Source organism: Mustela erminea, chromosome 10, assembly GCF_009829155.1.
Source record: "Mustela erminea isolate mMusErm1 chromosome 10, mMusErm1.Pri, whole genome shotgun sequence".
In the NCBI taxonomy this organism is placed as follows: domain Eukaryota; kingdom Metazoa; phylum Chordata; class Mammalia; order Carnivora; family Mustelidae; genus Mustela; species Mustela erminea.
In genome coordinates this window covers 27,024,343-27,048,837 of record NC_045623.1, presented here as the reverse complement: position 1 = coordinate 27,048,837, position 24,495 = coordinate 27,024,343, and the positions used below count along the sequence as shown (strand labels likewise).

The following is a 24,495-nucleotide window of genomic DNA, read 5'->3' as shown; positions in this document are numbered from 1 at the left end:
CTCTTGGCTACCCATTCATCTAACAGCTGGAAAGATGACACTTGACATTTGGAAACTTTCCTGTGAAGATTGCTGCAAGGCTTTCCCATTAGCTTCCTGGTGAGACTGTAAGGTCGAATAAGCTGCCTCAAAACCTGCAAAGGGTAACGGAAATGCTCTAATATTAAGCCTGGGCAATTTAAATTTCTAATTCTCAAATCATAGTTCTTCAGATATTGTAGAAACCACTGGAATATTTCAGGGCAAAAGAATGCCTTTGAAGATGTGAAATTAAAATGGTATTTTAAGCAATGATAATGATAACAAGTGTCTTCAAAGTTGGCACTGAAGTTCTTCTAAGCAATGGAGACTTGGGCATAGATAAGTTCCTCCAAGTTTATTTTCTAAAATCCCAGACTGTCACATTTTCAGCAAATGCTCATCTTTGTACCGAGCAATAATCTTTAATATAAGACACAGAGGCTATCATTCTTTAGATTTGATTTTCGCATATAAAAAATTATCAGAGATAGCTTTAAAATCCTTACAATCCAACAACGTGGGCTCTTTTTGAAAATCAGTGAACCTGCTATAAAATAAAAATGTAAATATTCTATTATGAAGACAATGCTGTGATCTTAAAAATCTTTCAAGTATAAACATATGCCTTTGTCCTCTTTAGAAAGGTAATTCCTTTAAAAGAGATCCCCATATCAAAAAGTTTTAATAACCTGACTGTTCACGAAAGATATTAGAAAGACAAAATCCCTCACATAATCTTCAACCCTAAAAGTGGCAGAAGGTGAAAGATTTCATTTATTGATATGAACGCACATAATTCAATTAGCTTTATAGCAATGATCCTTTCACACTGCGCTCAGTTTTTAATTCCCCATCTTCAAAGTGTCCTTACAATTTTCTATTCTTGTTTGTTAACTCAGTATTTCTCATGTGAAAGATTGACAAGAATGAATAGGCCTCTCTAAATGTTCAGTCGTATGTCCAAATGTAGATAAAATTAATAATATGATTAAAAGGGAAAAATGAAACATTTAAAAAGTATATGCAGAAGGGCACTAAAGAAACAGGAGACATGAATGATGTCACTTTCAGTCTTGAATTAATCAGCATCTGGGATGGAAATAACTTTTTAGAAGTCAGTTTAGTGATGCCGAATTGTACCTCATCAGCAACAATGACAGACAGGGATTCCTAGAGATGTGCACCTCATGGCCTCAGATCACAAACCAATACAAGGGCAAGCTTCGCTTCCCTATGCCATTCCATCAACAAATCCACCAAAAAAAAGTCTTAGCTCCAAAAAATGGAATACTTAGCTATGACTGGACTCCTTTCTCTTCAGACTAAAATCACAACCACCATCTTGTCCTCACTCAATGGTGAGACTATGGCATGAATCTCCCTCCACTAGGTACTGAAATCACAAATTCATTTCACATAGCCTATTGAACTGCCATCAGATGATAATGACTTTCTGTCACTCTTGACCTGGGGCAGATTTGAACTAGTGACCAAGAGGTTAAAGGCTCTGTATCTCATTACCAATCCCCTGAGATACCTAGTCCCCTCAACAACTACTGATTCTTTTGAGCCTCAATCGAACCAAAAGAAAACACACAAAAACCTCAAGCAAGAGAAAAGTAGGCCATCAATGCAAGGAATTTGTAATAGTTTTGAAGAACTTTGCAAACTCCTATTTCAAAATGTACCCATACACTATATACAACTCAGTAGAACCACATTAACTATTAGTGAACTTCACTACAAACTTCATTAAAATATCATATAAGCTTCACTGTAGAGCTGGAAAACACTGTAGAAAGCTAAAACTTAAAAGACACTTGCGCTCTGTGATCTTACAGGGTTAAGAAAGACATTTTAGACCCAGTAAGATGGCGGAATATTTATGTGTATATCTTGAGTATATGTTCTAAGATAATTCTGCCACAAGAATTTGTTTTGAGGGGGATGACAAGTTGGAAAGAATAACACAGATTCATAACTAAAATAATCGAAACAGTATCAAAATAATCAAACCCTTAACATGGATACTTATTATAGGAATATACCATGTTTAATAAAGGATAAATTTTGAGGAAGACACAAAAACACTATCATTTGGGAAGATGCAGGTAGGCAAACTCATGTATGTAGTAGAACCACTGAAATGAAACAAAAAATGCAAAAAAAAGTAACTTTTTGTTGTTGGTGAAAGCTGACCTCAAATGGTGGCAGTGAATAAACAGTATTGTGTAACCATTCAACCTCAGTTCAGTGACTCCTAAACTCACTTGTAAACACAGCAACCAAAACTTTTTTTTTTAAATATGTTTAACGTTCCAATGCCTCCTTTCCTATCCTCTGCGGTTTCTCATCCTGTTTGAATTTCACAGAAAGAATTCTACTTGAAAGAAAGGAGGTCTTCTTTTCCTTTTCATTTCCTGTCTATATTTGAAGACTCCTTATATAATTCCTTTCCTTTATTTGAATTTCTATCCCTACCTATCCTTTCCATATTTATCCTTCCATTAATAACTCTTGTCTTTTGCCCCTCAATATTTAACTAACACTGCAAGTGCTTCTCTTGCGGAAACATGTAAGTTTACTTGATCCCTTCCACTACTAGTAATAAATACTGTGGTGTTTCAGTGTTGCATCTAAAAGATAGTAAATTTAAAATAGAATTCTGAATCACAGAATAATGACATGGAGGATACTCTAATGATGTAATCAAATCCACAGATTTACAGATGATAATTTTCATATACTTGGACCAATTTTATTTGACAAAATGTCTCATGTTGGTAAGATCATCTTCTCAGAACTAACATGACGACTTCAAAAAAAAAGGAGTTTCTTATCTAGGATCAGAACTTAGAAGCATTTAGCCTATATTCCATTTACAAGTTTTCTCTTAATTGAGGACATAGCACAGTGAGATAACACATAGTCTATTTTCCTCTACTTTTTTGTGACGAAATGTGTTTCTACATTAATACTAAAACAAAGTGCTCAATTTTCTAAACAATTGTATTTTGGTACATTACTGACATTTTTGTCAATATACCATTTTGTAAATATATTTTGTATTAAGACTTGTCTTTGGTACAGAAGGACATTGGGCATCATATGGTTTCGCTTAACAAGCTGGTTGCACCTAACAGACTCACTAGACTAATAATATCTTCCCTCCTGTTCCTCTGTGAGGTACAAAGGAAGGACAAGCAGTGCTGAGTCTCTGTTATGAGGAGGGTACCTGTGTGTCTATGAACTTTCTACCCTCCCACTTGAGTTCTGTGCTTACGGAATCAGTTGTATGGTCCTCACCCCATTTGTGTTGGTTATAAATGTAAATCAAAATTGTATACATTGAAGAGCTCTATGAATGTGAAAAGAAAGGGGGTTGAGTCTGTGAAAACTAAATTGAATATTTTCAAAAGCTATGATAAAGGTGAGTTGCTAAAAAAGAAGTTGCTATGAAATTAGATGTGGGTTAAACAAATGAAATGACTGACAGGCAATCCTACAAAAATCCAGGAAATTTCTCTTTGTTTGTTGAAAGTATGGCTCCACTTTAGAAAACAAAACCAGAAGTTGTAGGCAGCATGTTATAAACAGGTTTACACAAGAAACATGATAGAACTCTAACCATAAGATTAAAAAGAACTTGGCTCTGCTTTTTTTTCCTTTTAAGAAAAATGAAGAGGAGAACATACCTATGGTTTTTAAAATGAAATGACATGCTTAATATACACGTATATACTTTTTGTAACTCCCCATTTTAACTTTTTCAGATTAATCAACTAATTATTGATTTTTGTTTCCTAGACTAAGAGCACTTTTTTATATTCCTCTGTTTTTTAAATGAATGTTCTGGATTTAACCAACTTATTGTTAATGAATGTCTGGATTTACCTATGTAATTAAAGTGCCTCTTCTTTATCCTCAATTAACAATTAAATTTAGGTCTTTAATTATATTAATTGAGCTAATTATCCCTCTATTTTATTTCCCTGGAAGTTAGGAGATGTGGAATAATCTTAGAACTTTTCTAGTCACTTAATCATTCTGGTTAAGGTGTATTTTTAACCAGAACTAAGTTATACATAAGCCACAGTCTCCAATCACAATCTTCTGATTTCAATTTCAACTACAGAGGGACTCTCAGGCAGAGTTCTAATGCATTATTTTATTTTTAAATTTTAACACATACTGTGGGGGAAGATATCTAGGCCTGCAGATGATTAGCAAGAACAAGAAACCAGAGTTGAAAAATATTAGGAAAGTAGTTCAATCCAAGGGAAAATAACAAATAGACATATGTATGTTCAAATCCTGGCTTTGATACTAAGAGGATACTTAACCTAGAGCAGTTTACTTTAACGATTGAGACTTTATTTTTAAGAGCTATGAAATAAAGATAAGGATACCCATGGGGGTATCTGGGTGGCTCAGTCAGTTAAGCTTCCAACTCTTGATTTTGGCTCAGCTCATTATGACAGGGTGGAGATCCAGCCCCACTGTTGTGCTCTAAGCTCAGGGTGGAGTCGGCTTGAGATTCTCTCTCTCTCTCCCTCTGCCCCTCCCTCCCCTGGCTCTCCCTCTCTCTCTCACTCTCTCTCTGTGAAATAAATAAACTAAATCTTTAAGGAAATAAAAATATAAAGATAATGATACCCATTGTAACCAAAACCTACACAATATATAACAGAACCTAAACAAATAGTAGCTGTTATTACAATGACAGTAAATATAACAGGTATGTCCAAGGAGGGTAAAAATCAGGGAGCACTTTTTTTTCATGAGTCTTTTCCAATAATTCTAGTCAACACTGATCTCTGCTCTTGGACTACTTCAGAATTTATTGGTTGTAGTAAAATTAGCTTTCGATTTTATTATATGTCTGTTCTCTATGTCACATGGGTAATCTTTGCATTTACACATTGCTAAAAAGCAACTTTTGAAGAAAGGTTGATGGGTTCATGTAGTTAATTTCTTTTCTTCTTAGTACAGAACTTTTTGTCTGTCCACATACACGCACCCACGCATACAAACATGCACACAAAGACAAAGACATGCACATCGGCTAAATAAATAAATAAATCCACTGGAAAGATGCAAGTGAAAGTGCAACAAATTTTAAATTCAATAGAATTCAACAGTCATTCTTTCAGTTACATACTCTTTCTTTGGGTACACTCAAAATCATTTTAGATACTCAGTAATTCTTATTCAAGCAGAAGAAAATAATTCAAATATGCCTCAACTCCTACTAACATCATAGTAATATAAACAACAATGGTGAAGTCATATTGAATCATTTAATAGCACAACTAAATAAAGATTTTTAAAGATGCCTCAGTGGCTCAGTCTGTTAAGCAGCTGCCTTCAGCTCAGGACATGATCTTAGGGTCCTGGGATCAAACCCAGGCCTACATCCATCTGGATTCCTGCTCAGTGGGGAACCTGCGTCTCCCTCTTCCCTGCCCCCATCCACTCATGCTCTCTTTCACTCTCTCTCTCTCTCTCTCTCCCCCTCAAATAAAATCTTTTAAAAATAATAAAATAAAATAAAGAATTTTAAGGAGAGAAATGTTGACAAATTGGAAAATGTTTCTCTCTATATTAATACAAGATATGACCCTATCACTTCTTATGCAAACAACTCCTATCACATTTCTGCTTCATTATACACCCCAAATTAAAATCCTAAACCAGGTATTCTTATCATATCCTAACCCCAGTATAATCACAGATCTTTTCTCCCATTTTTCCTACATATTCTCTATGTTCAGGGCCTGCACAAATTCAGAATGCCTTTTGGTGAAATTGAAAGAAGCCACTGCACAGGTGTAAGTCTTATAGCACAAGCAGAAAGCACCTTTGTGACAATTCAAGAAGACACTCCCTCCTCTGAATTGAAGCGGCACAACAAAAGATACCACTGTTCAGGGAGCGGAGCTTGGTCAGGATTTCAGCCTGCTAGTACCCTTATCTGGGTGCCCCTGGGCAGTAAGCAAGCTCTACAATCTTAGCCAGGAGGCCCCTTTAAGTTCCACCAATTCAAATCACTGTTTTTCTTATCCTCCCTCTTTGTGTCTGGATTTTGTGAAGCCTTTGCTGACTCCACATCCTGATTGATACCCACATCCAGATAAAATCAATCATTATCTCTTTCATTCTACCCTGTGCCTTTACATTTTTTATTACCAAGTTTATAATATTGTATTAGATGTATGTTTATACCACTGTCTTTTCTACCAGACTGTGAGATTATTAATGGCAAGTTTTATGTTTTAATTCACATTTGTAAACCTACAGATTAGTACTATCTAAAGATGAAAGCAATATTTTTTAAAAAATTATTTACTGAATGAATGAATGAATGAATCCATGCATGAATGACTCCATGGATAGCCAGGCGATGTATATGAATGAAGTAACAAATGACTAAATAAAATGCTTTCATAATTACCAGCAATAGCCTCTTTGAATCTTTGTCTGTTAAAATCCGACACTATGCTTTCCCTTCGAAATGTCCTATTTTGTAAATGTTCTCTAATACCATTTTAGTATCTCTAATTATTATTGCTCATTTATTAACAAATAGTTTATTTACCCTTGAAAAGACCATGTCCTGAAGTGACAAAGTAAGCCCTCAAGTCACATAGTTTGAAATCAGGTCTGTTTAATTCAGAGGCCAAATTTCTAACTGCTGTGTTTTACCTCTCCTCATTTATTCACTTCAGTACTCTCCCAAAGTCAAGTATCTTGGGCTCAACAGCTGGTACTCAATAAATGGTAACTGATCAAGTTAACTAATGAAATCTAAGTGAAGCTCTCTTCAGACAACTATGGGAATTACTAAAATCCCAACCGGGGTATCTTTAAATAATCACATGAGTCTGAAAAAGCGTATTACAAATAAATTCAAAATATCCAATTGCAGTGATTGCATGCATGAATTAATACTATAATGTGTGTATTAAATCATTTTTAAAGTACACTATCTAGTGTCCCATTTCCCCCAAAACTAATGTAAAACACAAGACAAGCAGTGATAAACCTTCACTCATGAATACACTTTAGGCATTATGAATTTTTTCTTAATGGATGTTGCATTTGAAGGAAACGTTATTTATTTACAGTTAATGAACTTACATAACAAACTCATTCATTTTCTTAACTCCTCTTTAAATTCCTTTACAATGAATTATCTCATTCTACATATTTTTCCTATTTAATAAATATAGATGAATACACTATTTTGAGGGCATAACAATACACAAGCATGGCAGCTGGCTTTGCAAAGACAGATCAGTAAGCAGGCTTCCATCAGAGAAACAGAGTGCCACAGAGCACACAGGAGGAACATGTTCTTGGAAGGGGAGGAGGAAGAAAGACCTGAAGGACAAGTAGGATAGAAACAAAAGAAATGAGGGGAGTAGGGAGAAGTCCCAGATTCAGAAGTCTTGGTGTGCTAGGGGAAATGCAAGTTAGCATCACAAGCCCAGGAGATCAGGTTTTATCTTGAGTACAAAGAGGAGCCTTTGAAAGGTTTTACATGAAAAAATGAGGATCAGACTTTTACTCCTGAAGGATGACTCTGGCTGCAGTATAGGTTCCTTGGATTTGAAAAACGGAAGAAGTGGAGGCAATTTTAAGAGGCGAAAGAGGCCAGAGCTAAGTTAATGACAGTGTGGAGAGAGAAAAATTTCACTTTGTCTATATGTTCCTTTTTAGTCTTATCACTGCTTAGCACTTTGCAACAAACAGGCAGGAAGGTGGAAGTGTTGATTTTACTTGACAGAGATTTTACCTGCTTTCCATTTCTACTCCATCTTTAAAATGCAATTCAATACTTTGTTTGACAAGTCCAAAGCTTTCAGCCAAAACCAAAACTCTTACTGGTCAGGAATTTTTTTAATTTTATATTTCAAACACTATCATTCCTAGCAATATGTATTTTAAAGCATGTACACTTTTCTTTTTCATCATACCTAAAATTCTGTTTCTTTCCTTTTATGAGTAAGTGGAAGCTAAATAAAATGATTTCTCTCTTTTTTTTTTTTTTTTTCAGTACACATTTATTAGATTCAGGGATGTAGAAGATAAAAGTAAAGTCAAAAGAAAAACACCCTTAGGAATCCTCTTGAATGATAACTGTGAAGTAGGACAAAATCACAATCATCACAAATATAGTAAATATTCTCTAAGTACTTTAATCTAAAAGCTATAAATGGATTTAAATCTTTAGAAAAAGCATTAACACATGCCATTTTCCACTGTCCTTCATTCAATTTTACTTTTCAGATCTGTTCAGTATCTCTGACTTCCCACCATTTTTACTCTTGCAGACTAAATTCATGCATTCACTAGGTATCATCTGGCCTCGCACAAGGGCCTTTTCTCCTATCTCCTGATTCTAGTCTCATTTCTTCAAGAAGTTAACAGAATGGTAAGTGAGATGTATGGTCAACCAAAAATTGTATTCAGCACAAAAAAGCAAGCAAATTAAAGTAAGTATATGAAAGAGTATACATGAGAGAGAGAGAGAAGAGAATAAAATTTAAATAAATGGTTCATAAGTAAAGATGTGTACAACAGTATTATCTTATAATGAGAAAAATATGTATGCATAAACACACTAGTATAAATTTTTCATCTATATTTTAAGAAGTAGCTTATTCTGAGATTGTATTGTTTTCTACTTTTCTCATCAAACTTTATTATTTCTTGTATATATAATAGAGTATTTGTTATAATTTCATGTATTCAAGTGCTTGCTTTAATGCCATTACACAGTAAAATAAAAAGCTGTGAGGCCTATTTTGGTTTCAAAATGGAATTTGAAAACTGTATTAGTCTTAAGTAATCTAGAAGTCAGTAATTAGATGTATAATGAACACTGATTTAGAGGCTTTGAAGCTGGGTATCAGAAATGTTAAATATTGGAGGTGGAACAGATTTGGGAGAGTATGTTTAGTTTAATAGCAATGAAGTAGAAATGTAGGTAACCAAGTGATGTCCAGTAAATCTGAAATATAATGAGACACACAAGTGAAGATTATCAGCAGACAGCTGGATCACAGAAGAACAGAGATGGAAATACAGATGAGGGAGTTATACAGAGGTACAACTTGGACTACTGAGAGTGCTGTGACAAGAAGAGTAAAATGAGGAGAAATACAGGGTGAGGGGCACCTGGGTGTCTCAGTGGTTAAAGCCTCTGCTATCAGAATCAAGCCCCCTATCGGACTCTCTGCTCGGGGAGAGTGGGGGGAGACTGCTCCCCCCACCCCCACCCCCTGTCTGCCTCTCTGCCTACTTGTGATCTCCTTCTGTCTAATAAATAAATAAAATCTTAAAAAAATAATAATAAAGAAAACAGGGTGATAATTTTTGCAACAGAATGAGCAAGAGGAGCCAAATCAGGAGTCCATCTTGGGCAGCTGAACCTCTCCACTGTGTATCTCGGAGGCTATGGAGACTCTCCAAAATATAGGTGACAAAGACTGGAGCAGAAGCTACTACCAGCTTTTGCTCTCTTGGGTTCCCAGGTTTCTGCCTGTTAAAACTGCATTCCTTTTCCCTTTTTCCCCTAAGTCTCATCCCTTTGGACTTAGGACTGATTTGGACAGCATTCTTAATTTTAGATTTGTCATCTCCACACAATGTTGTTTCCTAATCACATTTTTATCTCTATGCATGACCTGTAAGCTGGTTACACCCATTTTTAGAGACCTTAGAAACCAGCTACAACCCGGACCACAACAACCCAAGCCCCACTCCTCAGAGATGCTGGGCTGAGGTGGGATTAGGTCAGGGAATTGAACATATAAAATATGATACAATCAGTACCAAATCCAGGCTGTACCTGGTAGTAAGAAGTCCTGCATAGGTTACAGAAAAAAGATAGGAGGACAACCGTAAAGACTAAATGGTCATGGCAAAGAGGAAGAGAAATATTCAGGGAGACATTAAAGGCAAAGTGAATTTTGTCAGTGTGTGGGAAACAAACAAAAGAAATTGAAAGAGAGGCAGACAGCATGTTATGAATAGAGTCTTTCCCAAATAGGAAAGAAAGAAGAATTGTATTTATAAGAGTAAACCTTTCCAGAAACATTTTGTATAAAGGAGATCACTATATCTACATTTAATCCAATTACAGAGCAAGAAGAAAACAAAGCATTTTGTCAAAAAGTCGACAACTGAGATGTTGTAATTATGGCTTTTTTCTTCCCCATAACCACCCAGTTACTGTAAGAGTATGTTCAACTTTATATTTTATCATTTTTATATTCTGCATTTGTTTCATAAGATTAAAGAGTGAAAAAATTACAATCAAAATTTATAAAATATTTGTTTTCTTTTCAATTAGGTGCATATAATTGGGGAAATGGATAGGAATCCATCTCATTCAAATGGATAGACAACATAGTTTTCTGGACTGTGTAAGATCATTAGGAATATAGATCTTATCTGCTATCACATTGTGTACCATTCAGATTTGATAAATGTATTATCTATGTCTTTAAGTCATTGATAAATATTTTGAACACAGCAGAACTAATAACTTCATGGGATTTCCCTATAGAAATGCACACTGAATCTTCAATCAGTTAAGTGGTTGTGCTATCCAGTCCATGTTAAAAAAATTTTGTCCAAGTAAATATATGTATAGGTATATGTCATATACTACCATATACAAATTCTCATATGAATGCATAGCAAAAATAAATGAAGAAGTATATATCCATTGGAAAAAATTGGCTAAAAGTGATGACAAATGCCCACCTGTATATATTTGTGAATGTACCAAGAAGCTTGCTTTCCATCATTCACTGATTCCACTGTAGTATTAGCCACACCAACAATATCACCACCTGCAAACACCCATGGTTCACTGGTTTGCATAGTTTCTGGATCTACTTCTGGGAGATTCCATCTGTTAAATTTTAGAGGGCTCAAGGCTTCTTTTACTGGAAGAAAAAAAAAAAGAAAGACAAGAGGCAATGACTAATCTGTGCATCGCGTAACAATAATTTGAAAATTAAGAAAAATTATGACTTAATTATTGTTCTCGGGATTCAAACAACTGTTATTAATGAACCATAAAAATGGAAAGTTAATGAAATACCTGAGTTAACAATACATCTAAAGCATACTGACTTAATCAATTCAAAGTATACCTCACATGTAGATTTTAAAGATTACAGATTTGGGCAATATGTCAGATCTAGTATTTATTGTCTAAAAAGTACAGATCCAAAAAGAAGGGAAGCACATCCTTTCAAATATTTTAATGTGTATAAAATCCATTTAAATCTCTTTAAATGAACATAAAATGAATTTTCTAAAAATTTCTTTGTCCACACCATTATTCTTATGAATATGATATTACTCATACAATCCTAAACTTGTTCCTGTGTGTAACAGGTAAAAGTTATACTGTGAATTTGGGTCAATGGCCAGTCTCTTCCCTTCACAATAAGAAATTTTATAAATAAAACAAGACAAAATCTTCTACTTTTTTTTAAAATTTTTTAAAATTTTTATAAACATATATCTTTATCCCCAAGGGTACAGGTCTGTGAATCGCCAGGTTTACACACTTCACAGCACTCACCAAAGCACATATCCTCCCGAATGTCTATAACCCCACCCTCCTTCTCCCAACCCCCTTCCCCCCAGCAACCCTCAGTTTGTTTTGTGAGATTAAGAGTCACTTATGGTTTGTCTCCCTCCCAATCCCAGCTTCTTTCATTTATTCTTCTCCTACCCTCTTAACCCCCCATGTTGCATCTCCACTTCCTCATATCAGGGAGATCATATGATAGTTGTCTTTCTCTGCTTGACTTATTTCGCTAAGCATGATACCCTCTAGTTCCATCCACATCGTTGCAAATGGCAAGATTTCATTTCTTTTGATGGCTGCATAGTATTCCATTGTGTATATATACCACATCTTCTTTGTCCATTCATCTTTTGATGGACACCTAGGTTCTTTCCATAGTTTGGCTATTATAGACATTACTGCTATAAAATCTTCTACATTTTAACCAAATTATTTGCACCTAATGTTAAGCAATTCAGTGAACCCAGAATACAGCTACATTAGCTATCAGACTCTATTTTATAAAGATCAACAAACGCACACACTACCATTGGTTCTTTGTGAATATTGCTTTGTAAAAAAAAAAAATTGAATTATTTGTTATGTTATAATGAATCTAAATGTGTTATGGGACAAGAAAGATTTCGAGTTCCTTTAAGAAAAATATCTAAAGGAATATCCTTGAGTACACACATAATTCTAATAACTGGAAGAGGTCAAAGATGTAAGTTACCAAAAGGGTTCATCAAAAGAAGAAGGGCATAAAGATAGTAGCACCATCTATAATGGAGCAAACTGAGCCAGTGTTCCAGATTAAATGCTTTCTCCAGGTATTCATGTCATGAATTTTAAGTACAGCATCTTGGGACAGACTTTCGGTGCTATTCTTTACTTTCATTCAAAAGAGAATATAACAACTTAAATAGATTATAAATTTTTGGAACACAAAAGTTATTTCTTAAATAAATTAATGAGTCAAGTTTAAAATAAAACCACCAAATATAAAAAAAAAAAAATTCTGATACCTAAAACCATTTCTTCTAAACAATAGAAAAGCAAGACATAAAAATAAACCTTTATAGTTTTCTATCTGCAGAATATTAGAATTTTAGAAAACTATTTACAGAATTACTGTTGATTATCTGCTCCCCACAAGACTGTAGATTCCATGAGAATAGCAATGTGTCCATGCTGCTGGCCACTGTACCACAAAGCCTACTACAATAGTTGCAGCATAGGAGACACTCAAGTCAATGCATGAGTGAATGCATGAATGAATGAATGAATGAATGAACAGATGGGGTAATGTTATAGTGCTCAGGTTTTTATTTTAAAAATCTGATAGTGGGGCGCCTGGGTGGCTCAGTGGGTTAAGCCGCTGCCTTCGGCTCAGGTCATGATCTCAGAGTCCTGGGATCGAGTCCCGCATCGGGCTCTCTGCTCAGCAGGGAGCCTGCTTCCTCCTCTCTCTCTCTGCCTGCCTCTCTGCCTTCTTGTGATCTCTCTCTGTCAAATAAATAAATAAAATCTTTAAAAAAATAAAAAAAAAAAAAATAAAAATCTGATAGTGTTTATATCTCTGATGTGATTTCACCTTTCGTCGAGAGTAAAATTAAATATTCATGTAATTATTTTCAATGTAGAACGGCATTTTGAGAAGATCTTTCTAATGTCTTTAAAGGTCACATGAAAAGATACCTTTATCATTTGTTCTCCATCGCATAACAGATCATCACTACCATCTGTTGACAGTTACTTGAGTTGCAAAAAAGTCAATAGTGAGCACGGCTTATCAATTCAACCTATTACAATAATAATGGTAACTGGAACACACCACCATTGAATGGTTTATATAATGTGAGATAGAGTGAATAAAAAATAATTCTCCTGTAAGAAATGACCTTATTTGTCCAAGACTTTGATATGCCTTTGTTCTATATAGAGAACTGAAATAAAGATTTTTAAATGAGAAGAAATCCAAAATTATTTCACCAGGAGATCAAAGCCCTTTTATATATGTTCTTCACTTTTTTTTTTTTTTTAAACAGGAATATCCTTGAAGGTTAGCACAGATTTCACTCTAAGCTTGAGCAAGGTAGGGATTATGCCTTAGTTATCTTTGATTTCCCATAGCAGCTATTACAGTCAAAGACATATATACTGTGAAGTTTTTGAAGCTTAAGCTTCAGGGTCTCTCACTTGCATGGTCCTCTTTTAAGGCCCTGTGCCTAAATTTGAATTTGTAATTCTTTTTCTTTCTTTTTTTTTTTTTTTAATAAAGGAGACCTCAAATTATTAATAAACTTCAGTCCTCACAAAACTTGAATTAACCCTTGAGTACAGTGCATTATACACACCAGGTGCTGACTAAATGCCTGCCGAATGAAAGGGAAGTTAAGTAATATGCGTTATAATTCCTTGTGACTTAAAAATGTACATAGTGTGATTTACTTTAATATTAGAGCTCCATCATTAACTTGGTCAATAAGTAGTCAGGAGATGTTACTGTAAGTTTATTATGTAAATCTTGCTTTTCCTAAAATATTTGGCCCCAACATCGTAAGCCATCCTAGAAGCATTTATTTGTGAATTCAAAAGCACTATTCCATTCATGGGTCTTTCCATGATGTATGCATTGTATGAGTCTATGTCTCAAACATTCATACATACTTATGTTTACTTTTCAAAATATACTCTTTCCTCAATATTTGATTCATTTATCCTTGAAATCTTGGATGTGAATATTAACTGTTTTAATTATTTTATCATTTGTAATATCCAGCTAACCTCACTAATAATTAAACAACTCTCTGACACTGTGTTCCAAAAAAGAAGAGGATTTTTCTCTTGTATTGAAAATGATCTCAGTCCCCTTTTAAAAACTCTCTACTCAATTTTCTCCCTAATCTTTTTAGAAGACTTCAAGTTTAGCATGTCCATAGTTTCATTTTAAAAATAAGTAGAAAAAACAATGAGGTCAAGCAGTAGGTTATGATGTTATTAATACATTACAGAAAAGCTTACATCACTCAAAATAGAGATCATTTGTTTCCACTTTAATATCCATATGTTGATTGGGACACCTGAAAGGCTCAGCGGGTTAAGCCTCTGCCTTTGTCTCAGGTCATGATCTCAGGGTCCTGGGATGGAGCCTCGAATCAGGCTCTCTGCTCAGCGGGGAGCCTGCTTCCCCCTCTCTCTCTGCCTGCTTCTCTGCCTACTGTGATCTTCTCTCTCTCTGTCAAATAAATAAATAAAATCTTAAAAAAAAATCCATTTGTTGATTTGTCTATATCTACAAGGGATTTTTGGCAAAATAGAATATAGACAACTTATATGACTGTAAAAGAAATGCTACAGTAGGTTAAAAAAAAAAAAGCTTTCTATCAGTGGCATTAAGGAGCTAATGCAAGAATGACTGTTCATTACAACTTGAACATCAAATGACTAGGATAATTTCCCTGTTGGCACAGCGGGCTCTGTATTTAAGTATATGATCTATATGCATCCATCTGTATATTTGTATATACATAAATTCCAAAATTTATAATAAAATAGACATAAAGGAAGGGGGAGATAATCCATTAATTTATTGAAACTTTGGCTCAGATTACGAATCCAAATAACACCTTTCATGATTTCAATGACTCTTGAGATACAGTAATTCCTATATCTAACCACATTTTGTAAGCTTCAAAGTATTCAATTTAGAACTCAAATCGAGGATACGGTGAAAAAAAATCCATATGTATTTTATGCATAATTTGTCAGAAAGAAGTTCATTTATTTAGCTGCTTCTTATGAGGAAGACTTTCATCCTCCTCATCATTGTAACTATACTTCTATGAACTCCTCACAGCTCCCTTACATCTCTGCTGATACATTTAACTTGAAATACAATGAAAATAAATCTCAGAAGCACATCTTCTGTTCTGACTTTATCTAGCTTGGAAGGAGTGAAAGCATAAGTAGATGAAAAATGTATATTTACATTTGCAAACCAAATAACTGCTTGCCATTTCCTATGAAGTGTTAAATGAATATTAATAGAAGGATTGTATTTTTTCTTCCTTGTTTATAAAATAACGGGAGTGAGGGGAGAGGGATTTTCTGTTATGATATGCGCACTTTTCCCACAGATTTCCATGAGGTTGCATCTTGATGGAGGCTGCAGCATATGTCCCAGTGGCTCCACAGTTGAACAGAAAAAGAACTTGAAAAAGAACCCTAAAACATGCTTATTCACAGCCTATATTATTCTGCAAATGGGAGAGAAATGTGTTAAGTGATATGGTGCTTGGAATTTTATGCAGTCTTTAAAAAGAACGAAAACATCCTTAATTCATACCAAACATTCAAGATTTATGTTAATTTTCTGCTTTAATTACTACTATGTTCAAATGAGCTTATTTAAAAAACAAAGACACTCTGAGGTGGCTTTAAAACAAGAAATGGTTTTGAAATAAGAACTTTTAGTCAATTTAATGTTATGCATGAAATGATTTTTTTATATAGACTTAATTGTATTGTGACACACAAGTTCTTCAATAAGCCACAGCTTAAAATTGCAGAAACCGTCCCTCAGGGACACATCACTAGCAGATGCAGATTGCCAAGGTCAATTAAACTGATGTAGCTGTGCTGTCATATACATAGAAGAGAAACCCACGAGCATATGACAAGTATATTTCTCAGTATTTATAAAAAGATGTCAAGAATGTTATATTTTAGTACATAAATATAAATTAATTCTGCATAAACAATAAAACAATACAACAGAAATCATAATGAAGAAGGATTATTAGTATTCTTTGGAGTGCTTGCAATGCTGTAAAACAATGGGGGGGCTAAAAAATTTCAGCATTTATAATAAAATGATATCTTGAAAACATGGATGAATTCATCTATATGCTTGTTGTTTAATTTTGCATAACCTATTAGCCAATAGGACCAAAGCACAATGAAACAAAAAGGCCAGCTGAGGAGATAATCTCAGTAATTCAGAGCTAAAAGCAAAATCTCACCAAGAGCAAATGAATTCTAATTACAGGGCCAGGATATCAGAGTTCTGCTTCAATAAAATAACCTGGGGTAAGGAAGGGAGAGGTCCAGAGAATGCCTTCTACTCACAATATCAAGTCTGCGTGCATGAGCTTTTCTTCACGTCTCCCTTCTGCCTAAGTATTTGAATCAGTATGCAGTCCATTCACAGACGCAATGGAACCCACAGTGAAGATTCATCATTGTCCTACTGTAAACCCCTCAGATGTTAACGTTGATTCTGCACCTTCTCACTCCACAAGGACCTCACACATCTCTGACTCTCTTTAGAATATTGTATTTCCCATATTCCCACTCTCCTCTCATCTATTTTGAAAAACTTCAGTTTTGACATGGTTCTCTTTTCTTATTCTACCCTCCCCCTTTACCTAATTTTAGAGTCATTTCCCCTGACTGTCTACCTTCTTCACCACCCAATTATTCCTTCCAGGCTGTCCCTCTAATGGAAATATGATCTTCAATGGTCCCTAAATTCTGTGACCTCAGTCCTCCTCCCTCTGCCTTCCGGTAGCATGAGATATTTATACCACATTCATTTTGATCTCTTTCTTTGATTTGCACAATGCTACTCTATTCAGGCTCTTCTTATCTTTAAACTGTCCATCTTGGGCTTGGGCTCCTCCGTATATCATTCTTCTTCTCTGATTGAGTCATGTGTTTTTAATATCATCTCTACGAAAATGACTTCAGTCACAACTTCAAGCTCTTTTGTCCTGGCTCTTTTAGCTGCCTATTCGAGATTCCAGTGTGGACACTGCACTGTCCCTTCCAATTACTACATCCAAAACTCAGTTTACAAGCTTCTCCATCTGGCTTTCACCATTTCATGACTGATACTAGTAAGCTTGTAAGCTTGCTCTTTCACACATATCTTTTACTCATTGTGAGAGCCATTTATACCTTTTCTCTTCTCCTCAAACTTCTGATCAACCAAGCTCCTTTTCCTTGCCCTCACTGTAGAAGAAGGCCTTCTCTTATATTTCATAAAGAACACTGAACCCGTTATATGGGAGCCCATTGTCCAAACTATAAACCTACTGGAACTGTGTCCACTCTTTCTCTCATTTTTTTTTTAAGAGAGCCACGTGTGGGGAAGAGGGGCAGAAGGAGAGGGAGTGGGAGAATCTTAAGCAGGCTCCATGCCCAACACAGATACAGAGCCCCACATGGGGCTCAATGTGAGGCTGGATCTCACAACCCTATGATCATGACGTGAATGGAAATCAAAAGGTAGATGATTAACTGACTGAGACACCCAGGTGCCTTTTCTTCCTTCTTATTTATAATAATTACAGAACTCTCCCTCTTATCAAAGGTCAGTTCCTCCACATGAACCCTAGGATCCTCTCCTCTTACTTAGTAGGCATTTTGCTCTCTAGATTACATATTCTATTATTTGCCACTCTCTCTGAATTATTTCTCATAAGCATGTACATACATGTACAGTATTTTTTTATTTTTAAACCATTCCATTTGCCTCCCAAAACTTCACTAAAACTCTTTTCACTAAGATGATTAATTAGCTCTAGTTGCCACATCCAGTGACTCTCCTCAATGACTACCTTGTTTCAGGACCAGGCCAGGATGAGGTGAGAAAGGCACCTGAAGAATAAAACTTAAGAAGGTCCCCAGGCTCAGGACTTCAGGCTCAAGTGCAGGTAGGCACCTCACTTGTCTCACCCTAACGGTGGTACTGCCTTCCTCCATTTCTTAGCAGCATTGAACAGATGATCACTTCCTCCTCTTAAATGTCCCTTCGCTTGGCTTCAAAGACACCATAGTTTCTGATTTTCCACCTAACTCCACGATCACTCTTCACCTTTTTCCTATTCTTTCTCAAAGGACACAAATAAATCTTAAAAATCTTGGCATAATCTTTGACTCTTCTCTCCATTGATTTCAACCTCCAGTCAGTTACCATATTCTGACAATTCATGCAAAGTAAACTCTCCTAGTTACCTCTTACATCTCATTTATATCTCTTCACCTAATGAAGAACACTAAGAAAAGCAATGAACATTTATTGATCCCTTGTATGAGGCAGGTATGATGCTGTATATTCCCATATAATAGTCTCATTTAGAGCACCAAACAATTCTTTAAGGTAGGTATTATCATCTTAAATATAGCCAAGGGGTGGCACGCTCTTTTTTGAATCCAGTTATTTCTGACTCCAAAAACCTCCTTGCAATTGACCTTTGGTATAGGAACAAGAAGCCAGGAATGGGCCAAAAAATAGTCTTCTAAAGTTTCAAAACTAGGAGCCATCAGAGTAATTAAAATGAAGCAGAGTGGGTATAGAGAGACAGCGAAGAATTCTAATCTTGACCAGCTTTATAATAGCCTTCAGGTCAACTCTTCCTAAGGAAACTTTTCTTTTCTACTTTGTTAAGTTAACCACAACCACTTTCTGTTAACCTAGCCACTATGTGACTTCATTCTAGTTACTTTGCCTCCACCATTCCTTGAGTTTAGGGACCATATCTGCTCCTTCCCCAGCATCTAGCACAAACTGGTAAGAGAGGAACTCGATGAAAAATATAATAGTTGTCCATTCCATTTATTCAGCACTCACATTGTCCTGTCTTGATTATTTTTCTTGTAGATCATATTTCCACAATTACAGATAGCTCACTATAGAGAGGAAATCCAAATATTTTCCTTTAAAAAAAAAAAGTTTCTAAAAAAAAAAACCCAAAACTTCTTTAGTGACAAACACACTGACTAGGAAACAATAGGCACTTGGTTATTTCTTTTGATTGATTTAACTATTCAATTTCTCTACTGCTACAGTTAAATAATATTCAGTTTATATATGCTTGTAGAATTCAGGCAGTGGGGAAGTACTGATTTAATATTCCTCCCGTCCATGAGTAGACTAAGCTTAGGCTCCCCAAGTTAAAAAAAAAAAAAAAGAAGAAGAAGGATATCAATAATAGCCTGTAGCAACTCCTTTTGTTTTACTTGTATTCTACAGGGAGTCCTATTCTCATTTCCTAAACTGACCAACTAATCAATTAAGAATTAAAATTGTCCAAGCACTTCACCTTGATTTGCTTATTTCTCTGCAATAATTTCATCTATTTAAAACCCTAAACTCCTTGAAGATTTGATTTCATTTTATCTGGGAGAGATCTCCACAAGGAGGTCAGTGTCCTTGAAGGAAATATATGGGGATTGTTTTCAAATTCTCTGTTGGATTCCCAAATGCCGTACTTTGATTTGCTTATTTATATTCAATGATACCATCTACTTAAGATTACAAACTCCTGGAAGGAATAGATCATCCTTTAATCTGATTTGGACCATAATCATCATAATTCTATGCACATTTGGGTGCTTAATACTTCTTGATAATTAGGAGTCAGTGGAAAAAAGTAGAAAGGCTACTGAAATATTTTATATATACTTCCCAGTGAAAGAACCTTTTAAAATGCTGAATGATACCATCAAGTGATATAAATAATTAAAGAAAGGGATTAAGAAAAATGTTTAATATAAAATCCCCATTTGCTGCATTTAAAGCATAAATAAAAACAAACAGAAAGCCGGTAGTAAATTATACTACTGGTGAAAACAATATTATTAAAATATAAGTGAATACTGAAAAATATTTTAATTAACAAAATAAATCAAATGGAAAAGATTCCCTAAATAGAGCTTTAAAAGTAAGTCTATGTGTGTTTGACTGCCATGACTAATTATGTATCCATGTAATGTGTGTTCAATTTGGGCTTATTTAAATAGCAGAAATGCTCATTAGCTGCAGTATATCTGTGAAGCTTCAGTAAACAGTTTAATGGTTTTTATGTTTAACCAATTTCATAAGTTCCTGTAATTTTAGCTTTAGCAGCTCATTAATGTTATTTTTTGATATCCATCTTACGACTTTTTTTCCCTTGTCAATCGGCTGTAGGCATACTTCAATGCAAACTTAAAACATACAGTAGAATATATTTTAAACAATTTTAATACATAACTAAATGCATAATTCAAAAATACAACTTCTTTATATGAACATGAGTGGTATTACCATGCAGTCAAGAAATACCTTTGGTATTGGCGAAGGTTATGCATTCACAATGATAATAATGACAAACATTTATTGAAAATGCCTCCATGAACACATGGATGGCTCTGACCTAGGCAACATATATATGGTTTCTTTCAATCCTCACAGAATAGATGTTATTTCAGTTTTACAGTTGAGGAAACAGAGAGTGAGGTAAGTGACCCAAGTCACAGTATTAGGGTTTGAACCTAACTACAAATTAGCTACAGATGTACCAACTAGAAAAGCCTGGAGGTCTTCAGGGACATTTGGAGATAGGTATACACCTAGAACTCAGGAGAGCTCTGTACTTTGGGATTAGATATAGTCACAATGATGGATAAAGTTAATCAAAAACATAAATACAGGTAAGAGTCAACCAGTTAGTTTTCAAAGTGGCAGCAAGCACAACATGAATTAAAGCCAGAGGGGGAATCGCCAGCATTTTGTGAGACTCAAGGCATTTCTGAGCCACAAAAACCAAGAAGGATAATTTCAAGACGTAAAATACAAGAGAAATGTAAGGTAGGTAACTAAGTTTGGTGATTGGAAGGTCAGTGAGCAGTATAAGACGGAATTTGAGGTAAATGATGAAAACAAAAGGCAGTTAAAGGGGCTAAGGACAGAGGATTTGGCAAAGACAGCAAGGCAGTACACACAGGATATTCTTTCCGGAGTTTAATCACGATTGCATAGAAAAAAATTAAGGTCCTGGCTTGCATTCACCCATTCAATGAGCAACTGTTTTATTCTCTACCATGTACTAAATCCTGCTGTAGATACTACAGTAAACTGTAATAAGGGATCTGTCCTTGTGGGGTATACATTTCAGTTGGCAGAAGATAGGAGACAGAAAGCAAACAAGTAAGTGAATTGTATGATAGTGAAGATGGTTATGAAGAGGACCAATGGAAGAGGGTGCTATATTGAGGGGAGTAAGAAGGGGGGAGAAGTGCTTTAGATCTAGGGAGATGGAGGGTCATGGAGGGCTCTTTAATGAGATGACATCTGAGCTAAAACAGGAAGGCTAAGAATAGGCCAGCATGTGAAGATCTCGAGGCAGATCATTGCAGGCAGAGGGAAGCACTGTGGAAACATTAGGGTGAGGTGAGCAGGAGGAAGGGAGGCCTTATGCAGATGAAAGAAAGGAAGCAAGCAAAGAGGTGAGGGGGGTCTGAGGGAGAAGTAGGGGCTTCATCAAGGAAGGCTTTATAAGCTCTGAGAAGAACTATATTCTAAATAAAGGAGGAAACCACTGCAGGGTTTGGAATAGGGGAATGACATGGTATAACTTCTGTTTGATATTGGTAGGATTATATAGAAGTGAGGGAAAAAGCAAGATGACCAGTCAGGAGGCTATCTTTTTAATGCAAGTGAGAGTGTCCAGCATCTGATGATTCCCTCAACAGAAGGAAGACTTGCTGACCTTGATATAAATACCACTTTCATATGCTTTTGTCTTTACTGTGGATTTTCTGTAGGGACATTCTGAATAAAACAGTCATTTCATTCTATTCTGGTCCTTCCCAACGTGGGCATCCTAATATTCATCCATCTCTTCATCTATTCATCCATTCATCCATTTATTCAGTGAACGCTTGGGACTGTACTGGGTACTTTGGATTAAAATATGAATAAACTTGGGGCGCCTGGGTGGCTCAGTTGGTTAAGCAGCTGCCTTCAGCTCAGGTCATGATCTCAGGGTCCTGGGATCGAGTCCCGCATCGGGCTCTCTGCTCAGCAGGGAGCCTGCTTCCCTCTCTCTCTCTCTCTGCCTGCCTCTTCATCTACTTGTGATTTCTCTCTGTCAAATAAATAAATAAAATCTTAAAAAAAAAAAAGAATAAACTACCCTAAAGTCCTACTGTCAATATAATTTAGAATATATAAGATATACAGAGAGAAGTAGGAGAAGAGCAGGAGCCAAAACAGACACACGTATGTCTATCTTCCCTCTGTGTATGAGGAAAACATATTTAATCAGCATGCCCCTTTAGACTTCTAGTATCCACCAACTTCTGAATAAAATTCAGATACCTTAGCCTAACATTAAAAGCAAGTTGTAAGTTAGCAACGATATATTTTTCCACCTTTACAGCAACTCATTATGATCTGGCCGAAGTGACCATTCTGTGTACATATCTACCTGTTCACTGTGCTAAAATGTGCTTTCCCTATTTCTGCTCTCTTAAGTCCTCCCCAATCCTCATCTCTACAAATGCCATTGCTTCCATAAAACCTTCTTTGATTCTTAGAGCTGAAAGTCATCTCTCCACCTTGAGTGTTACACTAACAGGTTATCTATTTCTCCTTGTGTCACTATCTATCTAATGGCATTTTTATTTAGGTATATTTTTCTCTCTCTATTAGTCTGAAAGCTCCAGTAGACAGGGACAATGTAGAGGACCTAACACAGAAACAAATATACTTAGCAAATACAGAACGAAAGAATGGGAAATAAGGTCCCACGAGTATGTAGGGGGGGATATTAAAAGGGTATCAAAATTAAATTGAGGTATTTGGTTTCAATCCCACCATGGGTGAAGGGGGCTAATTTTAGATTCTAACGTATGAGAATAATGCCTCCATACTAAGGAGGTAGAAGTTCATATGGTAGCAGTGTACGAATATAGGGGAAAATAACGGGGACATATTAAATCAAGTGATGTGTCAATACACTTTTCAGAGGACTTGGAAAATCACTGGATATTTGTCAAGCATATAGTACATAATACGCTTGACACTCTTTCATTCATTCATATATAAGAATAAATGGCTAGTAAATAAAGGTCCTTTGAAAACACTTTAGAGAGATTCATAATTACAAAATAGAAGTATGGCTAACATGAAAAAAAAGGTTGGCATTAATCTCTATAAATGTTGGGTGGGACCTCTGAATGGATATTAATATTAATGCTGGCTTTCTCCTCCAGCAAAGCCAGCACATTTGGGACACCTAATAAATTACATATATATATTCCATTTGAATTGAGTAGCTTCCATATTTGGAAGATAGCTATTAAATATGATCCAATGTAATTTTCTAATTGATACAATTAAAACTTTTGCAGGTCAATGACTTACCTAACCAAAGACTATCTTTTTATTTTGTGCTGTTAGCCAAAAATACAAATGCAAAGTAACCAATAACAAAACAAACTGCAAAACAAAATACCTATTACTAAGTATATTAGTATAAAATATACATCATTACTTTATAATTTAACTAAATTTTACATCTTGATTTCACATTGTGTAGCAGCTTAGTGTAGTTTAATACTTCACATGAATATTAGGTTTTAGAATAAACTTTAAGTATATAATAGCTAACTAGCATTTAAAAGACAAATATAATTGGCCATGGTCAGAAAAGCCCCGGACATCTATTACATTCACTAAATGTTGAATAACATCGTCTATGTCTTGTGATTTCTGTTCTCTGAAACAATTATGTTATTTTTCCATTTTCTACCTTCTTTCCCCAGCAAAAGTTGTTTCATGCCACTGCTCTACCTCTTGAATATAATCTTTGATTTGATGGAAAACTACTGATTTATCCACTGTCTCCCTGTAAGAATGCATATGATATCAACCACTAGTGAAACCTGAAAAATAAAGATAAGGGAAGGCTCTGAACAGAGCTATTCACTGGGGAAACAAACCTATTCCTATGCAGTTATTAGAGGGAAGTAAAATAATTACAGAAATATCATGTTGTACTTCAAATGGATGTCTAAGGCAGTTGTAAGTGATGTGATTTTGATTC

The 24,495-nt window shown here is 35.3% G+C and overlaps 1 protein-coding gene across 2 annotated transcripts in view; it reads right to left on the bottom strand.

Moving 5' to 3' along the window:
- Positions 1-24,495, bottom strand: part of DPYD (dihydropyrimidine dehydrogenase) — an 831,093-nt gene that overhangs the window by 414,138 nt on the left and 392,460 nt on the right. For both annotated transcript variants that reach the window (XM_032302714.1, XM_032302713.1), the window contains exon 12: positions 10,798-10,982. In XM_032302714.1, the coding sequence (XP_032158605.1) occupies positions 10,798-10,982 (185 nt within the window). The remainder of the gene's footprint in view (positions 1-10,797; positions 10,983-24,495) is intronic.